The 28000-nt window shown below is 36.2% G+C and overlaps 2 protein-coding genes across 2 annotated transcripts; one reads left to right on the top strand and one right to left on the bottom strand.

The window, feature by feature from the left end:
- Positions 1-18580, top strand: gnai3 (guanine nucleotide binding protein (G protein), alpha inhibiting activity polypeptide 3). Its single transcript, XM_051903741.1, has 9 exons — positions 1-642; positions 7540-7582; positions 8139-8280; positions 9410-9567; positions 12488-12616; positions 12745-12874; positions 13392-13545; positions 16420-16630; positions 16840-18580. Exons 1-8 carry the CDS (start codon positions 525-527, stop codon positions 16608-16610), a joined length of 1065 nt encoding a protein of 354 aa, XP_051759701.1. The 5' UTR covers positions 1-524; the 3' UTR covers positions 16611-16630; positions 16840-18580.
- Positions 17746-26203, bottom strand: gnat2 (guanine nucleotide binding protein (G protein), alpha transducing activity polypeptide 2). Its single transcript, XM_051903743.1, has 9 exons — positions 25784-26203; positions 23992-24034; positions 23499-23640; positions 22794-22951; positions 22546-22674; positions 22261-22390; positions 21743-21896; positions 20836-21047; positions 17746-19594 (listed from the first exon to the last, which is right to left on the bottom strand). Exons 1-8 carry the CDS (start codon positions 25899-25901, stop codon positions 20857-20859), a joined length of 1065 nt encoding a protein of 354 aa, XP_051759703.1. The 5' UTR covers positions 25902-26203; the 3' UTR covers positions 17746-19594; positions 20836-20856.
- Between the last annotated feature and the right edge of the window lie 1797 nt (positions 26204-28000).

Raw genomic sequence — 28000 nt, forward strand, 5'->3', positions numbered from 1 at the left:
AGGAAAGCAGTCACACGATTCAAAGAGACTTCTGCGAACGAAACATTTGATTCAGTGCATGGAAGTGAAACAGAGGGATTCATTCACTTAAAAGATTCGTTCAAAAACACCGATTCGTGAACAGCACCACTGTGATCCACTTCGAGATATTTAGCTTCATGTTTTGGATACAGTCTTGGATACCGTTTTGGCGAAAAAAACTTAAACTGGCGTTCACAACAGACCGCAGAACCTCATCGGTGGAAACTTTTTAGTCACGAACACATTATTTTTCTGTGTTTCTGGATTTGCGCTGTCCCAGCCAATGTAGTTGCAGTGGATCGCGGTCCAGTAAAAGCTTTATGTTATCAGAGCCGCGGTTTAATATGTTTTAAAGTATCTGTTTTCGTACGCTGGTAGCATCACGTGCAAACCTGCCAACGCCTTTTCTCTCTTTGGCTTCGTTATTCTTCAAGCTCTAGGAAAATTACCGCAGCGTTCAGTTTTAAAGGGTTTTTATTAATTGTTTATAAACGTTTTGAAAAATGGGTTGCACGTTAAGTGCTGAGGATAAAGAAGCGATGGAGAGGAGTAAGATGATTGATCGGAACCTGCGAGAGGACGGAGAGAAAGCATCCAGAGAAGTCAAACTACTGCTGCTCGGTATGATATACAGTAGACTTTCTTAATGCTTGTGATCAGTAATTCATGCTATGTTGCAAATACAATGTGTATTTTTTTTTCTGTCATATCTCTATTTTATGGAGCTTCAGCTCGATTGTCTTCATGCAAAGCTGTCCAAAAAGTGAAATGAACTTTTCACTGCATATATTCACGTTAAAATTAAAGGCAGCAATAAAACTTAAGTATTCAGCTGTGATATGCTGAAATGTTTGCAGAGTGTAAAACAAATGTCGACAACCTGTTGAATATTATTCAAACCTGCTTTCATGTAAAAACAGAATGTGTTGTGTTTGTACTAGTCTTGGCTCAGTGTGCTGTCAAAACATGTTTCCCCTTGGAAATTCTCCCCCGGTGTCCCAAAACATCCAGTGAGCATCACATTTTACTACCATATTTAACCACAGCATTTGGTTGCTCTGTATGACATGGTAACCAAACCCACGCTCACACACCCTGGAATCACAGCAGTGTGATGGAGGAAAATAGCGGAAAGTAATGGTGTGATTGTGGCAGAATTCCAGCTATCAAAGCGTGATGGAATGCAGAAGATAATGGTTGTTTCAGACCATTAGAGAGACAAAATAATGGTGTTTTGTCTGTCTGTTTGTTTTTGGATACTTTATTGGTTGCATACCTACTAATTTTCATGGACAGATGCACCCTAAAGATATTAACAGAAGCAGGTAGTCAGCTAGTGTAGAGTAATATACAGTAGATGGTGCATAGTACTAGACAACTCTCACAGATATTTTTAACATACATTTTTAAACTTTTAGTTGTGTAAATCACTTTTGTTTGTGTTCTTTGTGGGTTGCTTTGGATAAAAGTGCTAAATGAATTAATGTAAATGGATATTCCCATAAAGTAGCAAGTGCCTTGTGACAGACAGGGAGGTAGTTTATTGGAGTGAACCATACTGTGGTTTTTGAGAGGAGTGGTCAAATATTGAATGACATCTGTGATTTTTGTGTGGGATGGTTTTCCTTTGGACTGTGATATTCTTCTGCATGCAGATTCTATGTCGAAACAGGTTAAAAACCATTGCAGTCATAGATTACACAATCAAAAGTTATGATCACTTTGTCTAATGGTGATATTGTCATATTCGTATGTAATGTTTTCATTTTTAAGTCTCAAACAGATTAGATGACAGCAGACAGTATCCAAGACAGCATTCATGTCAGCGGGTCATCATTTGTACAGAAGTCTTTGTGTGCATGAAAAATCCTCTTTTTTTTTTTTTTTTCCTCAAGTTATGAAACCCTTCCCCTCTTGGCATTTAAATCATGCATTGGGGCATGCAAGGGGATTTGGCTTTTTATTCTGAATGCAGAAGTATGCTGGAAGTGGGGCGAGCATTTCAATGAGCCGAATATTACATGCTCCGTTAAACACAGAATGGACTTTATAAATAAAAGCCACTCTGAAAGAACTGTCCAAGGACGGCAAGTTCTGAGAGTCATCCTGAATTCCCAAATAATTTTTATGTGCTTTTGCAAGTTTTGCAGTTTTAAAACTGCTGGCAAGTTTAGACAGCATGGCTACATACCTGTAGGCAAGAGGATTGCAACTGTCTAGCAGAGTTGACTATGGCTGAGTTGTAATTAGCACTGCACAATGAGCTCTTAGCTTAATCACATTGTGGGAACTCACTTGTGCATTTTTCTTTGTGTTCACTGTGGCTTTCCTGACATCAGCAGATTCAGGGGCATTAGGCTATGATGACTATAGTATTGCTTCTGGCTGAACTGCAATTCAAGTGGTCTGTTTAGAGGGATACTCCACCCAGAAATGAAAATAATGTCATTTACTCGCCTTCATATCGTTCCAAACCTGTCTAACTTTTTTTCTTCTGCGAAACACAAACGAAGATATTTTGACAAAAAATTAGGAACCAAACTACATTGGAGGCTATTGACTTCCATTTAATGGACAATAAACAGACATTTCTCAAAATAGCTTCTTTTATGTTCCACTTTTGTTCATCTCTTTCTATTCCACACAACTGAATATATCAGTGTTGTTATTATTAACTAGAACTAAAACAATAAGAAATTGTTTAATTGAAAATCATCTAACTGAATTTTTTTAAAGGGGTGGTATAATGCCATTTTTACAAGATGTAAAATAAGTCTCTGATGTCCCCAGAGTGTGGATGTGAAGTTTTAGCTCAAAATACCCCACAGATAATTTATTATAGCATGTTAAATTTGTCACTTTTTAGGGTGAGCAAAAACGCTCCGTTTTTGTGTGTGTCCCTTTAAATGCAAATAAATTGCTGCTCTTAAACAGAGGGCGGGTTTTCAAGAGCTTGTGTTAGCACATAGTGTTAGCAGCGCTGATTACCTCACACAGACTCACTGAAAATGTCAGAAACTGTTCAGCCTTTTATGTTCAAACTGAAGTCGGACAATGATGGAGAGACTCAAGAAGAAGTGACAACATGTAGACTGCAACAGGACATTTCTGAATGGTTAGTTATCTTAAAAGTCATTGATTAGCATATTCTGTCATGATAATCTATAAATCACTCGTGTGGCAACTGTTGTAAGATGCCTACAGTGCCAGTGAATATATGCTGCATGAAGATAGAACAGGTATAGTTTAGTTTAATTACGGTTATAACTTATGTTGGCATCTTGCTTTTATGACATTCTATTGCATTTGTGTTACGTACTGTATTGCAATAACATGGCCTCACCCCTTTGTTTATGACATTCTATTGCATTTGTGTTACGTACTGTATTGCAATAACATGGCCTCACCCCTTTGTTGCGTGTTCTCGGGGGCAGGGTTTATGTAAATTTTAGGGTTAGTGTCTGCAGTGGGCTCTGGCATCATGTCCATGCATCGGGGTTGATGGCTGTCTGGGCTTTGGGTCTGGAGTGGAGCTGATGATGTCCTCCGGTGGGCAGATGGTGAACGCAGATCCGTTGTTCACTAGCACCCACTCTACAAACGCACCAAAATCCTCTCGAGGGCCGTTTCCTAGGAGGCTTGATTTGGACCGGAGCGAGCGGTCCGGATATTGAGTTGCACACCAAATCCAAATCTCTGGTGTGGTCCTCCAGGGAATGGTCCTTCTGCTCGATGCAGAGCAGTTGCACTAACACATTTTAAGTCAATTTTACTGCTACCGCTCTGTACAACTCTTACTATTGAACTTAACATTCATAAAGAAGTTAATTAAATATTACTTAATTATTTTTAGTTTATTTAATTTCATATATAGAATTAAGTACAATCTATTTAACTAAGTTAAATAAATTTAACAAAGAAAATAATAATAAAGTTTACTTGGCAATACTTTTAACTCAAATAAAATGAAATGAATTAAACCATGCTTTTAAAGTATATGCTTTAATTTAGAAACATCTAAGTAAATAATACAATAAATACCGAGTGCAACACTCACCCGAACACAGAGACTTCAATACTTGGTAAACAATACACAATGATGGTAACATTTGATAGATAGTGTCATTTTGAGTAGAAAATTAACTCTAGATGTGACAAAATTTACTAAGCATAACATCAAAAGTAATGATAAAACAGTGTTAATACAGCTGGAACAGCAAAAAAAAAAAAACAACCTTATTAGGTTGCCCCAGTGCATGATGGGAACACCAGTATCAGAAAAGTTGAGTAGGTTTTACTTAAATTTATATTTATAATTGAGTACTTTTTTTAAATTCTTGCCTGAACTAACTTTTTCATGTAGAAATTGCATTTGTTTTTTCTGTAGTATTCACTTCACAGAATCATTTTTATCAGTGTGGCTAGGTCCATATGTGAGGGGGGAGAGGAAAAAAAAGAAAGAAAGAAAAACTGCACAAAAATCCTTCCTTAGGGTGCGATATTCTGTCACCAGTGGTTGTAATGAATGAACATGATGAAAGGAATAGGGAACAAAAACTGTCTTTATTAAATCTACACAGAACACTCAGGAGATTGCTGGAGAAAACATGAACATCCACATTAAAATAAGACGATACTGGGCAAATAAACTGACAGAACTCTGGGTCTAAATGCACAAGGAGAGTAATCAAAATAAGTACGAACAGGTGAATTAAATCAGTAACTAATTAGGACACAAAGAACACAGGCAAACCACAACAGGAAACACAGTGAAAAAGAAACTTAAACAGAACATACACGTTACAGTACTACAATTACTCTACAACTGAACTAAATTAAAGCTAAATAGAGATATAAAATAAATGAAAACTGAAAATATAAAAATAAAAGCTAAATCAAAATATTAATAAACACTAAAATAGTATATAAATAGTACTAAAATAATGCTGATATATATTATCTTATTCATTTAGTTTCACATGTGTGCTTTACAGTTTCACTGGTTATAGGAATAATTCACCCATAACGATTCTCTATGCTGTTATTGAGGTGTTGAACACTGGAAACATTTAGGAAACTTGTTTTCTTTATAATAACACACTTAATATTTTTCTCACATAGTGTAGTTGGGTTTTTAATATATGAAAATATGTAGCTGCCTTTATATTTTAGGAAGGGGTCTCTCAAAAGGTCACACAGGTCACTGTAAAAGTTCCTGTATGAGGAAGAGCTGTGTCAAGGTTAAACAAATATCCTTTTGTTTTCCACAGAAACAATGAGGTTGAGTAAATAATGACAGACCTTTCATTTTTGGGTTGAACACTCTGTTAAACAACTGTCAGTTTCGAAAAGAAGGGGAAGATGTTTCAATTTAAAATTAGTTTCTGTTTGATAACACCATGATTATCCCACAGGAGGATATTGCTCAGTAGGGGGTTTGGCCTCTGGTGTCTGCCTGCTCACTGCTCTATGTAAACCTGCACTGTTGAAAAGAAAAATAAAGAGCTAAAGGAAAATAAATCATAAAGCATGGTTCTGCTCAGCTGGGGTTGATAATAGTGGTGATCTAAACCACACTGCACATGCCACTGCAACTAACTATATAATTACAGCAGGAGTAAGCCATTCACACACCCATTCAAAGCGTTCACAGATGTGTATGTGGAGATTCTGTGGCTGTGCTGTACAGTCCCGGTGCGAGACCTGATGCTCGGATGGAATCTAGACCGTGTGTGGCTCTCACTCCAGAGTTGCAGTTAGGGAAAAGTGTGGAAGTTCGGATCTAGCATCCAGTTTATGTGTAGTGAATGATTGCATTGAGATTGGCCGATCATAAATCAGTGAAATGAGTAAGCTAATTAGCTTGTTAGCTTAGTGATAAAACCATACAGTTGTAGTCTATACGAGCCCAACATCATTTGCGGAATCATTTTGGACTTTATTTGTATTTTTATTTATTTATTTAATTGCCTGTTTATTTTACTATGCAACATATACTGTATGTGAAATGAAAACGTTTTTATGAGGTACCTTTTTTGCAATAATAAATAATACAATTTAAATATATATATTTGTTCTTTCAGTTTTTGATCTAATTAAGAAAAATCTATGATGCTATTGTTGTCAGATTATATTGCTGATTTTAGTTAATGAGAGATGTAACAATTTCGGATTCATGAATTTTTGCTGTTGAATCTCTTCAGTGAATCATTTGATCCAGTTCATATAACCAATAATGATTCGTGCAGAAATTGAACTGAGTCAGCTTTTTTGGGTGAACTACTCTTGTAAAAAATCTTAGATCCGGCTTGCTTAACTGATCACATTTGGAAAGGTCAATAGGTTTGTGTGTTCTCTGTTTAGCAAGAATCTTTGGCAAGTCCAGGACTGATTTTAAAGGCAACTTTTTCAGTTTCTCTCAGCCATTGATAACTCATTGAGCTTTTACTTGTGCCAAGGCCTCATCAGACGTGGCAGGACGTTTTGGCTGTCTCTCATCTGCAGCATGCCTGCGGTTCAAGACGTTCAGAAGAAATTTTCCACATGATTCTCTAGCCCCAAAGACCCACAGTTATTCCCTCACCCTGCCATAAATTTGGGCTAATAGGGCAGTAAGCCACACCTCAGAAGCAGACATTATTGATCTAACCCTTAATGCATCTTACAGTAGATTTGCTGCATGTAACCACCAGCACAAATGATCCTGAAGATTGAACAGTTGACCAAGTGGACTGAATTTTTCCTCTGTCTTGTTCCCTTTTAAGTCATTCTTTTATTCTTTCTACAGCACTTTGGTCAACCTCGGTTGTGTTTAAATGTGCTTAATAAAACAACATTGATTAACTGATTGATTTTAATTTTTCACCAGAATGACAAGCCATAGAATATTTGAAGTTCAAATCTTATTCATTTTGATGTGATGTCTCAGATAACCAATGGAAAAGTATATTGTAGAGGACAAACTCTGTTACTCCATGTCCAAAATGTGCTGAAAACATCATGCAGTACCTGCTAATTTGCATATAAATGTGAAATATGTTCTATTTATTCCTGTTATCCATTTCACTCGTCAACTGAGAAATACAGTAAAACAATGGATTACAGTATGTACACACCATGCGTCCACTGGCCTGTTTGCTCATGTTTGTACAAACATCTCTTTCTGGTGTGTTGGTTAATAAGCCAAGTGAGTCATTTGACTTGGTTATAAAAAGCTCACCTATCGTAGCTCTTGCTGTCCTAACAAACACTTTGGCTGGGGGAACTAACATCAGACAAACCTTTCATCTTCAGGGCATTTAATCTCACCGTATGGCAAGCGCAACCCGAAATAGAGAGCTTGTTCTGCTGCTCATGCTGGGCTTGTGATGTGGGAGGCAGAGGTTGAAAGCTTCTATTCATCTAATGTAGACCTTCTCCTGAGCGTGTGATGTTTGGGGTCAGGCGAATAAACTGCATTTATTGATTTTCCCATATCAAATTCATCAACAATGTTCTGTGTTGTTTGTCCTCTTTTAGGTGCTGGGGAATCAGGGAAGAGTACAATAGTTAAGCAAATGAAGTGAGTCTTTTGATTTTTTTTTTTTTTTTTTTTTTAATCATATCTTTTTCTTGTGATGTGATATGCAAGAATGAGACTTGCAGTCAATGTTACCTCTAGATATATATACATATATACATTACATTAACCTAAACATAAATAAATATAATATAGTAAATGATTATTTTATGTGTGTACTACTTTATGTGTGTGTGTGTGTGTGTGTGTGTGTGTATATATATATATATATATATGTATTATTAGAACATATCAAAATTATATAATGTAATTAATACTTATAATCAAAATAAAAATAAAATTGTATATAATAAATATTTTATATTAAATGTGAAAATGTGTATATAAATGAATGATTATATGGCCATTCAAGAAATCGCATGTCTTTTGATTTGCTCTCTGTACTGAACATTTTGGTCCGTGGAGGACCAACATCAAAATCAGAACAGCCTGGACTAGAGGGAACGCTGCTGGCAGTTATTATTGGATTTTGTTGATTTAATTGTTTTGTTTGATGCGCCGTAGATGTAGTTATCCCATCTGATTTGTTTTACTTTAGGATCATTCATGAAGATGGTTACTCAGATGAGGAGTGCAAGCAGTATAAAGTCGTGGTTTACAGCAACTCTATTCAGTCCATCATTGCCATTATCAGGGCCATGGGCCGTTTAAAGATCGACTTTGGGGAACCTGCAAGAGCGGTAAGATACATAAATTAATAATGCACACAGAATTACCCATAAGCAATCATTTATTACTTCTCTCGTCTAGACTGCACAGTGCTGGAATTTGAGTACAGCAGTGTCTACAAAATTCACCCTCTGGACAACCCAATCTGAGTTTAGTTCTTGGAAAAAAAAAAAAAAGTTTATTTTTTCAACCTTCCCAGGGCAAATGTATTTTTGATCATTTATAAAACCATGATGCTTTGTACCACCATAATTGGTCACAATATCTAAATATAGTAAGAATCTACTGATGTTTTCCCTCACTGTTTTTCACCAAATGAACACAAGGAAGAATATTTAATTATTTATATGCAGCAATATAGATAGTAATAAACAACATTATTTAAAGGGGACCTATTATGCCCCTTTTTACAAGATGTAATATAAGTCTCAGGTGTCCTCAGAATGTGTCTATGAAGTTTCAGCTCAAAATACCCCATAGATAATTTATTTTACTGTGTTGTAAATGCTCATTTTTAAGTGGGAGCATGTATCTTTAAATGCAAATGAGCTGCTGCTCCCGCCCCCCTATCCAGAATAGCACTGTGCCGTTACAGCTCTTTCCTCACGCTTGCGTGACATTGCGGTACTTCGTCATTATAAACACAGTTGGTTATGTATGTGAATGTAAACAGCAGGGAAAGAAATCATATGTGTATATATTAAATCTGTGTATTAAAGTGACAGCAACGTAATATACAGTACCTACTGCTACATATGCTGTGAATGTGAATCAAACAACAAAAGAAAAATAGAATAAGAAATATATTTCTTATTTGAGAATACATTTCTTATTTGAATGCTGCTGTTCAACGCTCTCATGAGGAGATAAACATGGCAGACTGTGTACAGCTCACTCAGAGGAGGAGTACATTCCTGAACAGCTCATTTTGAGACACTGTTTCACATTTATGGGGAAAATAACAAATGGAGTGGATGGATTTTTACCAAAATAGGGTGCTTGTGTACACACACTGCGGACACATAACTATGTTCAAAAACAATATAAAGTTGATTTTGCATAATAGGTCCCCTTTCTATTAGAAAATCTATATTTGTTTTATATTATTCTATATCTATATTTTGTTCTGTTTAACATCAGGATGATGCCCGTCAGCTTTTTGTGCTCGCCGGCACTGCAGAGGAAGGGGTCATGACCCCTGAACTCTCTGGGGTCATTCGCCGGCTGTGGAAGGATGAAGGAGTGCAGACGTGTTTCATCAGATCACGAGAGTATCAGCTCAATGATTCAGCAGCCTAGTAAGTGCACTTTCTTTAGATGGACCAAGGTTTCTCACAAGCTATTCTGTGGGGCCTAGCAGAGTAATCACAAGTGTAGTTCATCACAATAACATGTTTGACATCCAGAAAGTGTCTAAATATATAAATAAACATATTTTTGTTTGTGCTATATTTCTTTTAAATAAATGTTGTTGGTCTGATGTTTTGCTATATAGTGCAGTAACAATCCTAAACATTTAAGTGTCCAAATACTTTTTGGGGGCATTGTTTACAGAAACTGGCTTAAACTATACAATTATTTGAACAGAATATACTTAGATAGTAATTTTGCAAATATTGTTTTCACTTACAATACCTTTGGTTTATTGTACCACATGTCTCCACAGAATCATCATGCTTTTGTTTGAAGCGATTGATTTGCAGTAAATCAGATTTTGGTTTCCTGAATGGGGAAGGTTCAGATTGAGGCACAGTTGTACACCTCAGGCACAGCTCTTTTAGCCTTGTGCAAACTTGTTCAGCATTTTTTACCTGGTAGATTCCAGCTCATTGACTGTGGGGAAATTTGTGGCTTTCTGAATTGCATTGCTCAACTTTTTTTCCCTCACAGATTTTTCCATGTTACAGTCATTCTTTTGCTCTGTTTTCAGCTTTAGTAGCCACTAAGAATGTTTCCAGTGATAATAATCAAGAGCAAAGTTCTCTCCTCTCAGTGAACTCGTGCGTTTATGCAGTGAAACTGTATAGCTGAATCTTCCAGTGAGAGAGTAGCTTTGTGCTGTGAGCTCCTGTATTATAGCAAAATCAGAGTGGGTGGGTCGTTGTGATGGATACATATTTATTTTAGCAAGAGGAGTACTTTGCTATTCTCAAAACCCACTCCCCAATCTCCTTTGTAACAACCTTCGCACCCCATCCCCACCACTGTAATCGTAAAAAAAAAAGTTACACTATAGTTGAGGTCAGTAAGATTTGTGGCACTACAGATTGGCGTCAGTAAGGTTTTTTTTTAAAAAGAAATTGATTTGTTTATTCAGCAAGGATGCAATAAATTGATCAAAAGTGACAATAAAGACATTTATAATGTTTAAATATATAAATAAATAAATAAATATATATATATATATATTAGGGGTGGGACGGTTCAGATTTCTCACGGTTCGGTTTGTATCACGGTTTTAGTGTCACGGTTTCGGTACAGTTCGGTATGTGCTATGTTCAGTAAAAAAATAGGACAATTGTCAAATAAAGATAAAGAAAATAAAAACAAATAATCTAACTACAAGAAACAGCACAAATAAATACATGAGAGCTAAGATACAAATGAAATAAACAATGCTTTACAGGTTTTTCAGGTATCTAACAGCTTTCAGGTACAGAAATTGAATAAAGTAATCAAATATAAAATAACACTGCATATAAACTTCTTTGAATAATTAAATAAAGTTTAAATATTGTTGAAGTTACAAAAGCTATTCAGTCAAGAGTGATTTCTTCGTGCTTTAAAGTTCAATTAACATTAAAACAGAGCAGGAATATTAGACTGCTGTCCCTTTAAGACATAATTCAAAGATCCAGTACACTGATACTGATACACATGCGTTGCCTGTCTCGTTTTTCTCTTAAGACATAACCTACTATGTTTGTTAGGATACTCGCTAAGATGGGCATGTTGACAATTTTTGTGTGAATTTGTCCGTTTAGGTGCAAGACTTGAAAGAGAATTTGCGCGAGAGTATTTGCGCGCTGTGACGCGGCTCTCCATGTACGCGGATGAGTACACACAAATCTCCTCACAGCGCGCGCACGAGTTCTCTTTCGCGTCTTACGGATGAATGTTTAAATTGGCAAGGTTTAAACGAGTTTAGTTTAAACACAGATAGCAACGTGAGATGTTCAGGTCTCACCTGCGCTCGCGCGCTATCAACACCCGAGTGATGATGGCGTAAATGACTGGTCATAGAGCTTTCGGCACGTCATTGAACATTTGTTTACAAAGAGTGACTGTTTTGTCCATGTTCTTTTGATCATCGCTGTTGTAACGTATTGGGAAACCAGAATGCATATCCATCAACTGAAACATACATTAGCCGAATCCGTCTGTCTGTTTCAACAAACCATATTATAGATGCGTCGTCAGATTTGGGATGCAAGCGTGTGCCAAACCCTGGGTGGAGAACCGAACGGTTCGATTTTTTACAGCGAGCCGTCCCACACCTATTATATATATATATATATATATATATATATATAACAAAATCTGTTCTTTTGAACAGAAAAGTATCACAGTTTCCACAAAAATATTAAGCAACACAACTGTTTTCAACATTGATAATAAAAAGAAATGTTACTTGAGCACCAAATCAGCATATTTCTGAAGGATCATGTGACACTGAAGACTGGAGTAATGATGCTTAAGTTTTGCTATCATAGGAATAAATTACATTTTAAAACATATTTAAGTAGAGAACTCTTGTTTTAAATTGTAATAATATTTCGCAATATTGCTGTTTTACTGTATTTATGATCAAATAAATGCAGCCTTGGTGAGCAAAAGATACTTGTTTTATTGTAAAACTTGTGAAAAACATTAACTGCATGCTTTTCTTCCAGCTTTTTGTCACATATTTTGTTGAATGAAAATAATGGGGGTTGTCAGCTCAAAAACATATAAAAGTATAATAAAATAAAATAAAAGTATTATGTGGAGGTCTCAGAACAGGTGCATATTTAAAAATGTTTTCCAGCTTCTAAAACTCTTCTTACATACTGCACATTTTACATAATAGATCATGCATTTAGGAGTATTAAGAAACTACAGAGAAAATAATGTGGTGATTTTAAAATGTCCTTCTAAATGCTTTTTAAACCATCCTGACATATTGTTTTGTAAGTGGTTTCACTCAAAAATGCTCACTATGGTTTGTCTCTTGTCCAGCTACCTGAATGACCTGGACAGGATATCCCAGCCCACCTATATGCCCACTCAACAAGATGTGCTGAGAACTCGGGTCAAGACCACTGGCATTGTAGAAACACACTTCACCTTCAAAGAGCTCTACTTCAAGTATGTCATCTCTTTCTTTCTTTCTTTCTTTCTTTCTTTCTTCTCTCTCTCTCTCTCTCTCTCTCTCTCTCTCTCTCTCTCTCTCTCTCTCATGGCCTGATCACTATATACTGCTTGTATTCAAACAGGATGTTTGATGTTGGTGGTCAGCGTTCAGAGCGGAAGAAATGGATTCATTGTTTTGAAGGCGTCACTGCCATTATCTTCTGTGTGGCTCTCAGCGACTATGACCTGGTCCTAGCTGAAGATGAAGAGATGGTGAGTTTCCTTTCCACAGCGATCTCACTGCTAAATCAGAATGACATACTAGTCTGTTAGCAAGATCACATGGCCAATTTTAAAGACATTTGATATGACGGATTAATGCAAATATAGTAAAAGTTGATAATCAGTGAGAAAAGCTACTAGCAGACCTCAGTATTTTGTTTTTTTTCTCCATAGCCACCACAGGGGATGTTCCGTTTGTCCTGGTTGTGTTAAAGTGATTTTCTCACAGTTCATGGAAAACCCACATAGTTTCCTCATGAGACCTAATTTCTTAAAATACTCTGACTATTTTTCCATAAAAGGATGATTTGAGGTTGCGTATTGATTTTCAGTGGAACAATATGCACATTTTAGAATTAAATAACCCTTAATTCCAACATGGCACTAGGCATTTCTTAATTCATATGCAAATCTCAGCTCTCAGTTGTCAAACCAAGCAATGGTCCAATTGAATGTGAACCAGATGAATGAGTCTCTGAGTCATATGTTGATCTTTATGTGTCCACAGAACCGTATGCATGAGAGCATGAAGCTTTTTGACAGCATCTGCAACAACAAGTGGTTCACAGACACATCCATTATCCTCTTCCTCAATAAGAAGGATCTATTCGAGGAGAAGATCAAGAGAAGTCCACTCACGATATGCTACCCAGAATACTCTGGTGAGGATAAATAAAATATTGTACTTATGATTGAAAAGTGGCTTAAATAACAAACATTAACACAAGTAAATTTGTAGCTTGCACTTAAACTCACAGATAAATTTATATGTGATAAATGATAATGCCACTCAAAAAACAAACAAACATTTGTTTCAGGACAGTATATTCAACAATAGTTGTATTACTAACTTGAACCATCTGTTTTAGTTCAGTCCTGGAAAACTATTTAAATCATGTCTAAAATTAAATTGAACTTCAGATAATCAGTAAATCATATTTTTACTTGAGCATCATTATATTGGTAGAGCCTTTAGAGCAAACAGCAGAGTGGATGAATTATTGCTTGTTTATAAAAAGTTATAAAAATGAAGAAGGGACTACGTGAGGTTAAGTTTGAACAGCCTATCAGATGAGGGGAAGCACTGTGGAAAAACCTCTGTTTTGTGTCTGCTAGTTATCATCCTGCCAGGACGGGTGAAAGTTGAGTCTTACCAGTTTAGAGATGTTTTAGTGCCTCTCTCTGTCTTTATTTTTTAAAACACAGTACATTTACAGATGTTGGTTTGTACTCAGTGTATTTCATTGAAATCAGTCATGTGGAATTGTGGCACAGTTTATTTTGCCAATGGGCTGGACCATTATAGAAAACTTTTGCCTCGGTTCATTTTTCAAGAAGATGAATTAGTGTTTTTCATACTGGACTAAAAACCTTGAATCATTGAGATGCCTCAATTTACTCCTCAAAAAAAAAAAAATGTTTTTATTTTATTTATTTTTTAATTGTCCCCCAATTAATCATCTTACAGTGCACAGCATAAATGAGTACAGCCCCTCTAAACAAATACAAAAGATGTGTTTTCTTTATGATCACTAATACAATTCATGGAAAGATGGCAAAACTAAAATGTATTAAACATATACATAATAAAAACTGAGAAATGTATGCCATTAATAGCCATTAAATAAAATTAACCAATTTTGTTTAAATTAAGGACTGCAGAAATGAGTACACCCTAGATTTAATTCAACAAATGTATAATATTCTAGTACTTAGGATGCCCTCTATAATTTTGAATATACTGCTCTGACCCTTCTTGGCACGGAGTGTACAAGTTCATGACAAATTGTCACATCTGTTCTGTTTAACTCCTGGATGATGAGCTCCTTAAATGCCCTGATCTTTAATGGGGAGTGTTGCTCAACTCGTCCCTACAGAATCCCCCACAGGTGCTCAAGAGTGTTAAGATTGAGTGCAATACATGTCCACAGAAGGTTTTTTACCTTAGGAGAATGCATATCCTCATTGTCATGTTGAAAAAATGCCCAACAATGCAGGGAATGAGGAAAGGGTAACATCTTCTGTTTCAAGTTTGTATATTAAATTACACAGTGGTGTGGGAATTCATGACAGCATTGATAAAGCACAACTCCCTCACACCTTCAGCACTCATACATCCCTATATAAGAGCTTTACTACCACTGAACTTTACTGTGGGAACCAGGCACTTCTCACTGTACTCCTCCTCTAGCAACACCACAACATTTTGGATGCTGTTAGATCCAAAATGATTGATTTTGTCTCATGAGACCAGAATATTCACTCCCAGAATCTATGTTTTGTAAATATGGGCTTTGGAAATGGCTAACTGACTTTATTGTGCTTTGGCTACAGTAGGTAGTTCCAGTGAGAACAACAACCATGCATGTCATTTCTGCAGGCTGTATCTTACTTTGTGAGATAAACAGTCACTCTTTTCATAGCTTTTGCTGGCTCTGAGACACTCGCTTGGTATTTCTCCTGCTCTTTGTCTAGCAAAAAAATCCCTCATCACTAAATGAAAAGCTTAAAATGAAGGCCTGATTATTTCAGGGGCCTTGTCATAAGTCCATTGTTTTTGAATTTCTGTGTTATTTTTGCTATATTTTCACACTTAAAACATTTGGTAATCCTCTTGTACCACCGTCCTCTTTTGTGCTAAGAAATAAGTCTTCTGACAGTTCTCTCCCAAGTGCTTCCATTGTTGTCAGCATGAAGTCTGAGAATGATTCAGTGGGCTATATAACACTTTTAATTGTCAAGAAATTACTTCTCTTTAAATGTTTTGGTTCAATATACTTACCTGTTGATCAAACATTGCCTTAAACTTACACCAGAAATTTTTTTATTTCGTTTTATTTAGTAACTTTTAGTAGGGTGTACTCACTTTTGCTACACAACATTTTATCACCTTGATAAGAAGATCTTATTTTCCTGAATAATTTTGACATGCTTCTTTGGTAACTGATTAAGCAGACTTGCTGGAACATTATATCTCTGAAGAACCCTAACATGTCTTCTAAGTAATTGAGTAATTGCTGACTTTCAGAAGTTTTAGAGGAGGTGTACTCATTTGTGCTCTGCACTGTATGTCTTGTTCATTGATGTGACATTCTCCATATTCCCACTTAAAAAGTCATTGGAGTAAGAACTCTTTCTGTTTTAAATATATTTTAAAATGTAATTTATTCCTGTAATGGCAAAGCTGAATTTTCAGCATCATTACTCCAGTCTTCAGTGTCCTTCAGAAATCATTTCAATATGCTGATTTGGTGCTCAAATAACATTTTTAATTATTATGAAAACAGTCATGCTGCTTAATATTTTTGTGGAAACTGTGATACTTCAGGATTTTGAATAGAAAGCTCAAAAGAGCAGCATTTATTTGAAATAAAAATCTTATGTAATATTATAAATGTCTTTACTGTCACTTTTGATCAATTTAATGTATCCTTCCTTGCTGAATACAAGTATTAATGTTTTTGGAAAAAAAATCTTCATTTGAACAGTAGTTAATCTCACAAATCTTAAAGCCACCTATGTTGTGTGATGCTTAGGAACAAACACATATGAGGAAGCAGCGGCCTACATCCAGTGCCAGTTTGAGGATCTGAACAAAAGAAAGGACACAAAGGAGATCTACACACACTTCACCTGTGCCACAGATACCAAGAACGTACAATTCGTGTTTGATGCAGTCACTGATGTCATCATCAAAAATAACCTCATAGAATGTGGCCTCTATTGAAGCATCATCTGTGTGCTAAGGTATGTACAAGAAAAGAGAAAAGGGACAAAACCTATAGGACTGATTTAAATGTTTTAACACATTAATACATTTGTACTTATGTTTTCCTAAATTTAGAAGCATACATACGGAAAAACCACAGACCCCTGGTGACATTAAAAAAACATGAAATGCGTTAACCCCGAAATGTTTTTATATTGATTAATATTTAGACATTTTTTATTTACAGTTGCTAATGGAGGATTTCAGAGCTTCACTGACTGGTTGTTCCTGGTTTTGTGTAATTCCTCTGGCAGCGAATGAGCGAGAGAGACTGCCACCTCGCTGCATGCACCCTTCACATGAAATGCGGTACCTATGACCATGAACAGGATTTTTGAGACTCTTTTATTTCCCCTCATCCTTTTTTATAATGACAGTCTGTGATGGTCATTATTTCTTTGCCACTTCCTTTTAGTCTTTATTTTACTGCCAATACAGCTTCATTCTGTTCATTTCCTGTTTCCTCTATCAGTATTACATGACACACCACTATGCATAGATCAAAATCTACAATGGACGGTATCATGTGACTATATATCAACCCCCATTACATCAAATATCTTTAAGATTTCAATCTGAGTCCTATTAATAACAGTCTATCAGTTCTTATAGGAAAGTAACAATTTTGCTGTGCATTTCATAGTGATTATTTAGCTAATTTATTAATTATTTAGGTCTGTCTTTAAGACTTTATTTGCAAACATATCAGAATTTTGAAGAATTAAGTCGTATGATGAGTGAAACGGAGCTAGTGTGGGAACTATCATTGAACGTTGTGTTATATTGTTATTGTACCTTTAGTAATTTAGCAACAGGACACATTTTTTCACTAATTAGACATGAATCGCTTTATATAACACAGTTTATATAACACACTATTTTTGTATTTCTTGAGGACCAGTAACGGTGTGAACAAATGCTTTTCTAATTCTGAATGGTGCGAAAATAATGACCCACTGTTTGGTCAAGAACACTTTGGAACAAATGCCATAAAAACAGAGTATGATGGCCGGATTTGCATTCACATCTTGATGGAGTACAGCCTTTTCTAAGACTTGTTTGATGTGCTTTTGTTTAATCCTGTGGATTTCAGTATTTTTAAACAAACTGACACAATGTGATCTGGTTTGTAATACCTGTATTTAATATGAAAAGGGTTTCCATTAGTTTAACACTAGATGTCCATAGCATCTTGCTCCCAGAACATGCCACATAGCCAGAGTCACCACTATTTGCAAGACAGCCAATATCCACATATTCCAGTACTGGAACATTGATGTACTCAATGAATTAGTCTGGATTCATTCAACAATCTGTGGTTTCCTTTTTATATCAGTTTCAACTATTTTAAACATGAAAGTGCAAATGAACAACTAACGGTAATGATAGCACTGAAAACTTGGTTATACCTTTTCATATTTTCATTTTTTTAGTATTATTTAAAAATGTTTTTTCTTTTCCGTTCTTAACGGTTGTTTCTGATCATCTATAATTGTCCATAGTACCGTGTCACCAATTGCTGCAGTTTTGAGGAAAATACATATGCAAACCTTTAAGGAAACATATACATAATCAGAATCAGAAATTAACAACACATCATTTGAAAATAATCTATTTTTTGAAACAATGGATGAAAGATTATTTTATCTTTTCAGTCTTCAAAGTTCAAACAGTGAAGACAAGTATACTGAATCATACCTAAATGTATTTCACCATGTCATATTTTAATGAGACCGTGTATTTGATATAATATTGTGCAATTGCCATTTTTGGCTCTTTTATTTCCTACTTTTCCGATTGTTTTTCTGATTGTGCCTATGGCTCTAAATGTATATTATGTGTAGTCTCATGATTGTTGGATATCTTTACTAATTTTAGCTGTCATAAAGACACCCCTTTTTTGATTATATAATGCTCTTAGCAAAAAGCGTGTTTTGTACTGTGGTTCATTCAAAATTAGATCTGACATAGAGGGTCAGTGTTTGAAATTCCCAATTAAAACAATGTAAGTGCACAATTACAGTAGTGCTAATGGCCAGACAATTGCAGCACATAATAGTAATCTGACACCAGCAACCAGTGGAATTGATGCAAGTCTTTATTTCATGTGCCTACATTTACATTCCAGAACATCTCCACAAATTCAGACCTCAGGTTTAAAACAAAGCACCAGGCCATTCTAGAATTTTCACTTGTAACTGTAATACTGTATCATAAATATATATTTATGTCTCCATATATGTTTTATTTAGAATCTTCTGGAAACAGATTTTTTTTGCCTACATTTATTTACAAAACATACTGCCCTACTATGTTTGGGGCTGAAAAAGAAACATCTTTCACATATTGTGTGAGCTGGTTAAATTCAAACAATCAGGTCTTGATGATATGCAAGTTTTTTCTCTCTCAAAGGAGACCAGACGCTGCGCAGCACTGTACGTGTTTCTAATTGTTAGCATGGGATCTGATGTTCCACTACAATGTCTTTATTACATCAGAATTTAATTGCATTAAATTTACTTTTATTTCTCTGGAAATGAATGGAAAAAAAACATCTAACAGTCAAACCTCTATAGGTTTAACGTTAAAACACAGTGAGAGGAGCTTCTCTACAAGCATCATTAACTCATAGCATCAAAAGTCCCCTTTCTTTGGTAATCCTTCTCTTATTGACTCTACTAGCAGTTTGAAGTTTGTCAGGAAATGTTTTTTAGAGTCCCTTTAGAGAGCAGAGGCCATTAGTCTAATCTGGATCTAGTCTCTGAGGTTTGGTTGTTATGTTGAGGTTGTTTTTTGCCCGGGGATCCGCTGACCACACTTGACTGCTTGCTGTAGAGTTCACCTTCATGCCACCTGTGGATGTTCTTTTGTTACCGTGGCAACTTCATCAGAGTAAATCCAATCATTCAGGTGGGGATGGGGCAGAAAGATCTGGAAAATAACTTTTTGAATAAAGATAATCACTTAAATCACTAAAAAATAGTTAATCACTTTAAGGTACGGAAGCTTGTTTCCGTGACGGAATAAAAAAAATGTAAAAAAAATAATAATAATTGCGACTTGGAAACGCAATTCAGATTTTTCTCGCTATTTTGTCAGAATTGCGTGATATAAACTCGCAATTGTGAGTTATAAAGTCGCAATTCTGAGAAAAAAAGTCAGAATTCCAGATATACTCGCAATTTTTACTTTATTTCTCAGAATTGCAAGTTTATATCTCGCAATTCTGACATTATAACACGCAACTGCGACTATATCATGCAATTCTGAGAAAAAAGTCAGAATTGTGAGATAAAAAGTTGCAATTACACTGCAAAAAAAATCTTTTCTTACTTAGATTTTTTTGTCTTGTTTCCAGTCCAAATATCTAAAAATTCTAAAGTCAATTTTTCGCATAAAACAAGCAAAATAATCTTGTTTTTGGTTTGAAATAAGATTATTTTGCTTACCCCATTGGCAGATTATTTTTAAATTCACTTAATTTTGACTTATTTTTTCTGAAAACAAGACAATAATTCTTACTTATCTAGAAAATGCTTCTTGATTTAAGAATTTTTAGATATTTGGACTAGAAACAAGACAAAAATTTTAAGTAAGAAAAGCATTTTTTGCAGTGCTTTTTAATTTTTATTCATTGATGGAAACAAGCTTCTATATAAAAGGTAATTATTTTATTTGAAGAAAAAAAGCTAATTCTCTAATGATTTTATAGAACTTTCTGAAGTTATAACACCCTGTCTACACTGGAAGCGTGGAAGCTTTACGTCATCTAAGCACGTTTGCTGCCACGGTTCCAGGTCGATGAATCCAGAAATGGTAAAATGAATGAGTAACTATGCATCTAAGTTTATTTCAATGTTATTTTATTTTCAAATCCATTGATATAAAATTACTTATTATATGACTGTTACTATTATTTGTATGTTCGTACTTTTTAATTCATATACAAATTATTAGAAACAAAATCTGATTTTATTTAATAGACCAGAGACCAAAAACTTCACAAGCTGGGTTTGAAAAACAAGTCAGCAAATATTTGTGCATAAAATCAAGTAGCTGTAGTGGCTCTGAATAGAATAGAGAGCGAATCCGTCAACTGAAGGCGGCAATTTGATTTTTAACGTTCCGCTCATGTCCAGTGTAGACAGGGTGTAAGAATCTGATTTTTTTTCAGGGAACGTACCTTTGAAAAAGTCGATAGTGTTTAGAACAGACCGCAGTCCTTAAGGTTTTCTTTGATGATAATGTCTGTCACAGCGTTAAACACGATCTCGACGTTCTTTGTGTCTGTGGCACAGGTCATGTGTGCATAGATCTCCTTCACGCCCTTCTTCATGTTCAGATCCTGAAATTGAGTCTTGATATAGTTGCTGGCATCTTCATATGTGTTTGGACCTGGAAAATTGAGATGTTCATCAATTATCATAGTCATCCATGGTAGTGACTGTATTTGTGTTTACAGTTCCAGTACCATGATAAATTACTTTTAATAGTTCTTTGAAAAATGGAAATTAATTTACTCACCTTCATGCTGATTCAAACCTGTAGGACCTTCTATCTTCCACTGAGGTAATTTTTTTTAAAGAATACCCTGACAGTTCTTTTCAATATAATGAAAGTGAACGACTGTCAAGCTTCAAAAAGGATGCAAAAGCACCATAAAAGGTCCATACCAGCCATAAGAAGCCATACCAGGAACTGACTGAAAGTTCACTAATAGTCTGTTAACCATTGTGAATGGTTCGAGTCAATAAGCTCAATGAGTTCATTGAAAAGATGTGACTCAATAGAATGATTCATTTGTCGATATCATGAATTTGCCAAGGCAAATCAAGATTATAACAACTTAAATTTCAGTCTGTTCTTCACACACAGCTATCATGAGAAGACCTCATTTATGATACTTTTATGGTGCTTTTTTGTCATTCTGTAGCTTGACAGTCCCAGTCCTTGTTCGCCAGGAATGGCCAGGTTGATTTTATGTTCTACAGAAGAAAGTCATACAGGTTTGGAATGAAAGAAGGGTGAGTTAACAGTTCATTTTTGGGTAAATTACTGTTTAAAGGTGTTTGTTTATATAGAGACCTCACCATCATAGTCAGGGAAACAGATGCTCAGGTGGACTTTCTTGATCTTCTCCTGGAAGAGATCTTTCTTGTTGAGGAAAAGCACAATGGAAGTTGTGGCGAAGAACCTGTGGTTGCAGATACTGTTGAAGAGATGGAGACTCTCGTGCATGCGGTTCTAGAAAAACATGAGAAACAAAATAATATAAGTTGAGAAGCAATGCTAAAGCCTCAAACATCAGTATCAAACCATTCAATTGGGAATGTTTCGAATGTGAATAAAGGTTCCAAAACGGGGGTTTCACAGCAGTGCCGTAGAAGAACCATTTTGGGTTCCCCAAAGAACCTTTTGGTAAACAGTCCTTAAAAGAACCAGATTTTCTTAGTGTTAAGAACATAATGATCTAAAGAGCCTTATTTCATTACAAAGAACCTTTTGTGCAATGAAATGGTTCCAGGGATATTAAAGGTTCTTCATGGAACCACACATGCCAATAAAGAACCTATGTTTTTAAGCATGTTGGCTAAAGATCAGCACTTACCACTTCATCATCTTCTACCAGCACCATGTCGTAAGCGCTCAGGGCTCCACAGAAGATGATGCAAGTCACACCTTCGAAACAATGAATCCACTTCTTCCTCTCGGACCTCTGGCCGCCCACATCAAACATCCTGCGGACCAGGGTAAAAAACACAAAAAGGTTTCATTCAAAGCTTTGGTTAATTTTTCTTTGCTGAAATCATTTTTGGTCTTGAGTATCATTACAGCACCATTTTTGTGGCTCTCAATTTTAATATATATGCACAACAGTTGAGGTAAGACACACCTGAAGTGGAGCTCTTTGCAGGAGAAATTTTCCTCAATGATACCAGTAGTCTTGACTCGAGATCTCAGCACATCCTGCTCAGTAGGGAGGTAGTCAGGTTTGCAGATTCTGTCCATTTCACTCAAGTAGCTGTGGAAGATAATTCAGCCTGTCATTTAAAGATTCCTGAATTACATCTGCTAAAGTGCTGAAAATCTCCAAAGCATAACTTTAAAGGTATTGCTGTCCCTGTTGAGTGTTGTACTCACTATCCAGCGGAGTCGTTCAGCTGGTACTCAGCAGCTCTTTCAAAAGAGGCCTGCACGCCTGAATCCTTCCATAGCCTCTTGATGACGTCTGCCAACTCTGGAGGCATGGTGCCCTCCTCAATGGAGTCAGACAGGTTCTGGAGCTTCTGACCGTCCTCCTGCATGGGACAGTAAAATGGGCATTGTTAGGCACCATGCGGCCTGTCTTCAATTGTTTTGTTTATTTAATATGTCTTGATGAAATGAAAGTAGCGACAGATCTTTATTTCCCTGTTATGACGTACATTCAAGTGTAACGGATTACCAGAAAAGAAAAAATGTTAGGCGGAGGTCCTATCTATCAGTTATTCATTGGGTTTTGAGATGTGGGTGTTGCACTCAAAAGTGGAGCTTGCAGAGACGCGGTTTAAGCGGACTAAAAGATTGGAGAAGTCCGGCATATGTCACCAGGGAAAAGTCTGTCGTTTTCACTGGAAGACATTTTGATTAAACATTACAAGGCCAAATAAATAGAAAATGAGGTCATTTTAAAAAATGAAACATGCACAGATAAATTGTTCACAGTAAGATCTATAACATGCATTTTGAAAATTTTCATTGCATACCGACTTTAACGGTGGGATTCAATGTGTGCATTTTGTTAGTATGTGAATGTCCACAAACTAATCATTGGTCTTTTTGTGTTGTTGGAGTTGTTTGGTAGACCTGTGCTGCTGGTGACCCAAAGTTGATGTCCAGCATCTCCATGCCTCTGATGATGGCCAGAGCAGACTGCAGAATATTGCCAAAAATAATAGATCGAAACTCCATTTGTTCTTCTCTCGTATAACCACCTTGATGGAGAATTCTTGGGGAGGAAACAACAGTGTTTTTGATTAATGATTTGTAGGTGAATTCATTTACATACAGTGCAGTCAGGCTCCACATTCACTACCACCTGGTGGTCACAGATAGCATTACAATGTGTTGAAGAATGTATGCAAGTGCTGGCATTTCCCAAATGCACACCAATTGTTAAGAAATTATTCAACTAGAATGGATGAATGAGATTTAAAATTCACTTAAGGAGGTCTGATGAAACATGTATGTATATATATATATATATATATATATATCAAATCACATGCTTCCTCAAACTGTAAAGATACTAATGGGCTCTTCTGAGCATGTATTTTGTGTTGCATGCATTTATGCTCACTTCATCTGTTTTACAATGGTGCTCTTCCCTGACTCACCGGCACCTACAAGACAGAGAGAGAAACATGTATGAGCGTACATAAGAACAAATGAGGAGCCCTTAAATGCTCTTAAACCGAACATCAGACAAATTTTCAACCCCTCTGTGACTTTTAGCTTAGTTCAAAGGTCTTTGACCAAACCATATTGATCTGAATATCACCGGTCTGTGTCTATATGGTGGTTTTGACTCTAGTTAAGGTCTTTCACAGTGCCTTTTTCCTGAATTTAACTGTTTATTTTCCGCTCTGTGTGATTTTGATTTTAATAACAAGGTTGATGTTAAGCAGTAAATAATCTGTCAGGGAAAACTTATAGATTGCCATTGATGGCCAGGTCAGAGGAAGCCTCTTTAACCTGCTTATAAAGTGACCCAATTGGATTTGTGTTAGGGAAAGCTTCTCAGGAGATCACTGACACTTTGATTCGTCTTGGAGCTTCAGTCAGTCGAGGGCAAGGGGGTGGGGCTCAACCGTCTCCCGTGGCAACTGTCACTCTTATGTGCCCTTCACTTCCTGAGTTAACTGTAGCCGTGGTGATGTGTTAAGCGAACTTGCGTCATCCCTGTTACGAATGTACGACTGCTTAGTTTAGCAACTAGATTAGATTATATGGATAACGGCTTGTCAGTTATGAACACACATCACTACCATTATTAGCACACTCTTTGACTTTTATAGTGCAAGGGAAGTGATTTCTTAATTTATTAAGAAAGATTTCAAAACTAATTTCCAAAAGTCACTACACACAACATCTGTAATTATATTTTCATATTTTACTTTCTTCTAATTTAGTATTTTAACATTGTTATTATTATCTGAGAACAGCAGGATATGAACTTCCTGTTCAGACAGGAAGTGGCTTGTCAAGCTGAAAGAAATCAGGTCAGTACTTAATCAATGCATCTGTCTCACAGTGATTTGCTGAAATGGCTCATTGATTTAAAGTGTCCTGATGTAATAAACTGTTAGGAGCACTGAAACTAGCCTCCTCTGTTTTCCGTTCCCATTGGAAGATAAACTGAACCTGAGCTTAAGAGGATCGGGGCTTAAATCATCACAGTAATCGGATTCAGGTCTTATTGTCAATATGCCACAATTCACAGGGTTCCTCAGGTTGTGATCTTTTAAGGCGACTTCCCTTGCAGTGAAAATGTTGCTACAGCAAAGCTGGAATCGATCCTGCAAACATTTTCAAAAGCTAATTTCGAAAATCCTTAAAAAGTGAAAACATTAATAAATTAATTAGACCTAAAGATCATTCATACTAAAAAAATGACTGAAAAAGAGCCTAATTCACATGTAAAAAAAAAAAAAAGTTTTGTAAATGTCATCAGATAGGTGTTAAAACGACATCATTTGTATGTAATTAAGAAGTAACACATGACTATTGATTACATTTGCGATGTATATTTTATGAAATAATTACATAACCTGTGGTTGTCTCAAAACCTTTGTAAATCAGAATTTCTGCTTACAGAATGTCTTAACGCTCTGCCCTAGTGCATCTATAACTCTTAATCCCAGAAAAAAATTTAAAAAAAATCTGAAAATGAATAACCTTTCCTGTGGTGTTGCTTATTTTGAAGTCGCTTTAATCTCACCTGCATTTTACTATCTTGCAACTTATTCGTAACCACCCATTGCAGGCACAAATGTACATAAAGCATCTGAAGTTTCTGCATAAGAAGCTGGTTCTGGAGACAAAACTTCTTAACACCAATGGACTGGAGAAGTCAAACACTGATTTCTTACCCAGCAGCAGAAGCTTGACCGTCTTGGCTTCTTTATCAGCATCTTCCTGGAGCTGTTTTTCCAGCTCTTTGGACTTCTTGGCCATTTCCTTATCTTCTGCACTCGCTCCGCTACCCATCTCGTCGTCAGACGCTTCCCTGTCAAGTTCCTCAAGGTAAGAAATTTTGCCGGCTTTCCCTGTGCTTTGCTGACAGAGAAATGGATGCAGGTAGCCCTGTACCTTGGATCACGTGGTAGGGGGAGGGTCGCAAAAGTGTTGATTCCCCTTCTAGTTGTGACTGACCTGCCACGGGATGGACGAGTGGATAGAGACGGGCACAGAGACTGAAGCGGACTGACTTGCTTCCTCCTTTGGTTGTTCTATCCCCTCTAATTCCTCCTTGTCCACCTCAAAAGTCTTAGCTTAGGATTGGGGAGGGCTTTAGTGATCTTCCTGTGTGAACCAGCCAATCCTATTAGCTCGGCTAACAAGGACAGAAATGAAGGTTGTAAAAATTAAGACCAACGCTTCTAGTGGACTAGCATTTGACATTGATCAGATGATAGAGTGTGACTAAAAGTGTGTGTGTGATCAATTGGAGCTTGCTCAGATTTGTGCCTAACTGATATATACACAATATTTGAAGTTTAAGGAAAATGAAGACCATCGCCATGACCTTATACAGTAGGCCTAATATGCACATTTTATATTTACAAAATCCAATTTACAGCTCGTTGGCACCACAAACAAATTTTCTTATAAATATTTAAATATGTGAAGTATGATGTTGATTTAGTTCTTAGATGCAGAGGTCAGAGGATGAAGGGGTTTACTCTTGTCCTTGGCAGACTCTTTTGTCTGAGGGGTTGACACATGTACAGCATTCTCCATTTGATACACACACACACACACTCACACACACAGAGCCAGTTTCACGTGTTATGTAACCCCGAGCTTGGGGGACTGGAGGTAAAGGAGGAGGGCTTACAGGTCAGTGTGTCTTGTTTCTGAGAGATGGGAGTGGTGAAGTCAGCACTGAAGTTGTCATCCGATCGCTGTTCTTTTTAACATCATCTTTAACACCACTGAACAGATCTTTATCTCCACCTCCACTGCGCTTAAGAGAATGAACCTGCATTAACCGTCCGCTGTAACTGCTCAATAAGATTTATTCTCATTGGGCTGTGAAAATTGATTTATTTTTTATCCCAGTTTAAAGCTTGTATTAAATGATTCAACCTAGTATTGCCATTACTAGTCATACACTCAGCAACTTTTGCTGTCCTTCACGATATAAGGCGTCTGTTTTCTATCTATATGTATGTCACTGATCTATAAACCAATTTCATTCGGTGCTTTTGTTGGTCAATTTTGAATAATGACATCTAATATACTCTTAATGCCATTTTTAATTAGGCCTAATAAGGATTAATAAGGAAAATGTTAAAGCAAAGATCTTAACTAGAAAAAGCAAGTTGGGGCAAGATGCTCCTCTTAGGAACAATGTGCATTTAATCTGCCCTATAAGTTTAGTATGTGCAGGATGATAATGCAGCTAATGTGTTATTAAGGGAAATAAATAGAAACATTTGTTAATTTAGTTGCCATAGCACAACATGTACAGAGGATTTAATAAATAGATATCTGAAATGTTAACCTAACTTAAATAATAAGCCCATTAATTAGGCGACAAAAAATAATAACATTGGTAACAACACGCCGCTAGATCTATATTTTTCAACAATAGATAAATTAAAGTTGCGATTGACTAATGTTAATGTTTAGTTGAAATGACAAAATTAAGAAGGGCCATTCATTAAGTGTGTTGAGATGAGATTTTGCAAGATCAACTGTTTTAAAAGTCAAACTTCTAACTTGTGCAGCGATTAAATACGTCCGTCTCATGTGGGTTTGCGTAGAATATAACAATTAAAAAGCAGCGGAACGCTAAATTTCTACAAAATGAAGAGGCCTAACATTACATGTCAACGAAAATCAACAATAGTCGCTCCACAGCGAATCATTAACTCTCCTTACAGTTGATTTTAAACAAATCCATTTACATTGATCTTAAACCAGAAACGTATCCAGACCCTCCCACTCGGGAGCGCATGCAGTCACCTGTGCTCCTTCCCCACATGGATCATTGGACAGGGACATACCAACTTCTTTGTGAATGCAAGATTTCAACCCACGTCACTTTCGGTAAGCAGATTTTTTCTTGCTGCTTGTGGCAG

The sequence above is a fragment of the Ctenopharyngodon idella genome, chromosome 8 (genome assembly GCF_019924925.1).
Source record: "Ctenopharyngodon idella isolate HZGC_01 chromosome 8, HZGC01, whole genome shotgun sequence".
NCBI classification, from domain to species: domain Eukaryota; kingdom Metazoa; phylum Chordata; class Actinopteri; order Cypriniformes; family Xenocyprididae; genus Ctenopharyngodon; species Ctenopharyngodon idella.

What these genes read in the sequence shown, in the direction of transcription:
- gnat2 (XM_051903743.1), bottom strand. Translation starts at nt 25,901, where the DNA reads ATGGGTAGCGGAGCGAGTGCAGAAGATAAGGAAATGGCCAAGAAGTCC. An exon ending in TTGGGTCACCAGCAGCACAG is followed by an intron (nt 22,952 to 23,498) that starts GTCTACCAAACA and finishes TGTCCCATGCAG; the next exon opens with GAGGACGGTCAGAAGCTCCA. An exon ending in CTGAACGACTCCGCTGGATA is followed by an intron (nt 22,675 to 22,793) that starts GTGAGTACAACA and finishes TATCTTCCACAG; the next exon opens with CTACTTGAGTGAAATGGACA.
- gnai3 (XM_051903741.1), top strand. Translation starts at nt 525, where the DNA reads ATGGGTTGCACGTTAAGTGCTGAGGATAAAGAAGCGATGGAGAGGAGT. An exon ending in TTCAAAGAGCTCTACTTCAA is followed by an intron (nt 12,617 to 12,744) that starts GTATGTCATCTC and finishes GTATTCAAACAG; the next exon opens with GATGTTTGATGTTGGTGGTC. An exon ending in ATGCTACCCAGAATACTCTG is followed by an intron (nt 13,546 to 16,419) that starts GTGAGGATAAAT and finishes TGTGATGCTTAG; the next exon opens with GAACAAACACATATGAGGAA.